Below are 3,186 nucleotides of genomic sequence, written 5' to 3'. Positions count from 1 at the left end.
CTGTTTCATGTGCTGACAAGGTATGAGCCCCCTGCTGCTGCAGCAGCAGCAGCAGCAGCAGCAAAGTTTTCTACAGCAGCCCCTGGGAGCAGCGGGAGTGCGAAGGAGAAGGAAGCTGCAGCTCTGGGGTCTCGTCTCCTTCTTCAGCGCATGCAGCAGCAGCAGCAGCAGCAGCAGCAACACCAGGAGCAGCAAGAGTTGGAGCAGCAGGTGCAGAGGCAAAGGGGGAGAGGGGCGTAGGAGCAGCAGAAGCAGCAGCAGCAGCAGCAGAGTGCAGCAGCAAACTGCTGCAGCAGTTTCCTGTATTAGAAGAGCAGTGGGCAGAGCTCGGTGATTTATTTTTGTGGCTGTTGGCTGCGCGCGTTTATTCTCTGCTACTCTTAGCTGCACCTCGTGAGTATCCTGCTGCTGCTGCTGCTGCTGCTGCTGGTGATGCTGATGCTGCTGCTGCTGATGCTGCTGCTGATGGTACTGCTGATGCTGATGGTGGTGGTGCTGCTGCTGGTGATGCTGATGCTGCTGCTGCTGATGCTGCTGCTGATGGTACTGCTGATGCTGATGGTGCTGCTGATGCTGATGGTGCTGCTGCTGCTGCTGATGCTGATGGTGCTGCTGCTGCTGCTGGTGATGCTGCTGCTATTCTTGATGCTGCTGCTGCTGTTGCTTCTGGTATTGTTGCTGCTGCTGCTGCTGTTCGAGTGTGTTGCTGTTGCTGCTTCCGAAGTTGCTGCTGCTGCTGAGGTTGCTGCAGCTGCTGAAGGTACTGCTGCTGCTCAAGTTGCTGCTGCTGCTGCTGCTGCTGCTGCTGCCTCGTTTGCTGCAGAGTGTGTGAGGCGCATATGGGCGCGGTGTACGGACGCTGGGGCTCGGCAGCAGCTGGAGACATTTACAGAGAGGCTTATTACTCCTTGGTTTGTCTCTTGCTGCTGTTGCTGCTGCTGTTGCTGCTGCTGTTGCTGTTGCTGCTGCTACGGATGCTATTGATACTGCTGCGGATGCACTGCTGCGAGCGACGTAGCAGCTGCTGCTGCGGATTTGCCGTTGATGCTGCTGCTGCGGGTTTGCTGCTGCTGCTGCTTCTGATGGGTGCTGTTTCAGCAGCACCAGCACAAGCATCAGCAGTAGCAGCAGCAACATTCTTAGCAGCAGGAGCAGCAAGAGCAGCTGTAGCAGCTGCTGCTGCTGTCTGATATTCGGCTTGCTGAATGATTTATGATAGTTAGCAGCATCAGACGCGTATTGTTTATTTGCTGCTGCTGCTGCTGCTGCTGCTGTTGCTGTTTGCTTCAGGTTTATGGAACTTGAATACTGCCGCTGTGCTGCTCTTTGCTGCTGCCCCGGTGTTGCTGCTGTCTCCTTTGAGCGGAGGCTGCGGCGGTTGGTGCTGCAGTTAAGAGACGAAAAAGTTCTCTGCCTTCTTAAAGCTGCTGTTGAATTTGCTGCTGCTTTTCCGTTAAGGCGACCCAAACTAGTCGTGCTAGAAAATGCAGAAAGCGGTACTTAACTTGCTGCTGCTGCTGCTGCTGCTGCTGTTGCTGCTGCTGCTGTTGCTGCTGCTGTTGTTGCCGCTGCTGCTGTTGCTGCTGCTGTTGCTGCTGCTGTTGTTGTTGGTGCTAGTGCTGTTGCTGCTGCTGCTGTTGTTGGTGCTAGTGCTGTTGCTGGTGTTGCTGCTGGTGTTGCTGCCGCTGCTGCTACTGTTGTTGCTGCTGCTGTTGTGGTTGTTGCTCCTGCTGCTACTTTTTTTGCTCTTTCTTCTTCCTCTTCTGCTTCTGCTGCTGCTGCTGCTGCTGCTGCTGCTGCTGCTGTTCGTTGCCTGGGCATTAAGTAAAGAAAGCCTATGGTTGCCTGCGTGTGAAGTGAAAGCAGAGTAAATAGGTACTGTATATAATTTATATAATTTAACAGTATATTTATTTGTTTGTCTTTGTTTGTTTGTTTGTTTTTAGGTTTAACTCGCGCTCGTTTGAACGGGTGGTGCTTATCTAGCTCTGCATTGATCGGGCGTAAGAATGTGTTTGCAGGTTTATATTTATTTTCATCGAACTTCTCTGTCTTCTTTGAAGGACATGAAGACTGTCCTATATGTTTATCTGTGCTCCAGCCTCAGCACCGAACACTGCCTAAAAAGAAATGCATTACTTGTAAATATAAATATCACTCGGAGTGTATATACAGGTGGTTTAAAACTTCAGGAAAGGGTAATTGCCCGCTATGCCAATCACCTCTTTAATGTACAACTCTACTACTCGACTCCTGCTGCAGTTCCTGCTGCTGCTGCTGCTGCTGTAGCTGCTGCAGCTGCTGCTGCTGCTGCTGTAGCTACTGCAGCTGCTGCTGCTGCTGCTGTAGCTGCTGCAGCTGCTGCTGCTGCTGTAGCTGCTGCAGCTGCTGCTGCTGTAGCTGCTGCTGCTGCTGCTGTAGCTGCTGTAGCTGCTGTAGCTGCTGCTGCAGCTGCTGGAGATGTGCATTTTGTTTAGAGTGATTTTTTTAGCTGCGTTATTCCGTTGTTTTTTGTTTGGTGGGGTCAGGCTGCTGATGCTGCTGCTGCTATAAACATAGCAGCAGCAGCAGCATCAAACTAACATGTTCAAACATAAGCAGCAGCAGCTGCTGCTGCTTAAACAGTTGCTGAAGTTAATTATTTGAAGCAATTGTAACGGTTTGCTGCTGCAGCTGTAAAGTAAGGAACAAACGCTAAATAATTTTGCGTGCACGCTGGGCTGTACATACACCGCAGCTAGAGAGAGAAGAAACATTATTGCTTTTAAACAGCAAACCTAATAACACACCATTAACAAGCAAACAAACCAATAAAAAGAAAGAAATTACTGCTCCTGCAGCAAGCCCTAAACCCTAAATCAACAACTTTCAAGGTGTATGTACAACTCATGCTGGTGTAAACAGATACAACAATGAGGCTTCTTGCTACTCAGTTTTTTCTTCACATTTGTACTCCTCTCTTAGATTACCCTCTATTCTTTTTGAAACCTTGTTAGAGGAAAAGGCTCACTTCAATTCAGAGAGGTATATATATATATATGTATATATATATATATACATATAATATATATATATATATATATATATATTATATGTATTACATATATACTGTATGGATTATTTACATATACACACATCTTATGAATGTGCATTATGTATGTGCTGTGTAGCATATATATATATATA

General features: G+C 48.5%; 1 protein-coding gene across 1 annotated transcript; it reads right to left on the bottom strand.

Moving 5' to 3' along the window:
• Window positions 1-364: 364 nt before the first annotated feature.
• On the bottom strand, window positions 365-886 carry EAH_00065000 (hypothetical protein; the record flags this gene model as incomplete). The annotated part of the gene is made up of 1 exon (XM_013392907.1): window positions 365-886. One exon carries the CDS (start codon window positions 884-886, stop codon window positions 365-367), a length of 522 nt encoding a protein of 173 aa, XP_013248361.1.
• Window positions 887-3,186: the final 2,300 nt, after the last annotated feature.

The sequence above is a fragment of the Eimeria acervulina genome, genomic scaffold (assembly GCF_000499425.1).
Source record: "Eimeria acervulina Houghton genomic scaffold, Eah_scaff2087, whole genome shotgun sequence".
NCBI classification, from domain to species: Eukaryota; Apicomplexa; class Conoidasida; order Eucoccidiorida; family Eimeriidae; genus Eimeria; species Eimeria acervulina.
Note: the sequence above shows the minus strand (reverse complement) of the source record. Positions and strands in the feature narration are given on the sequence as shown.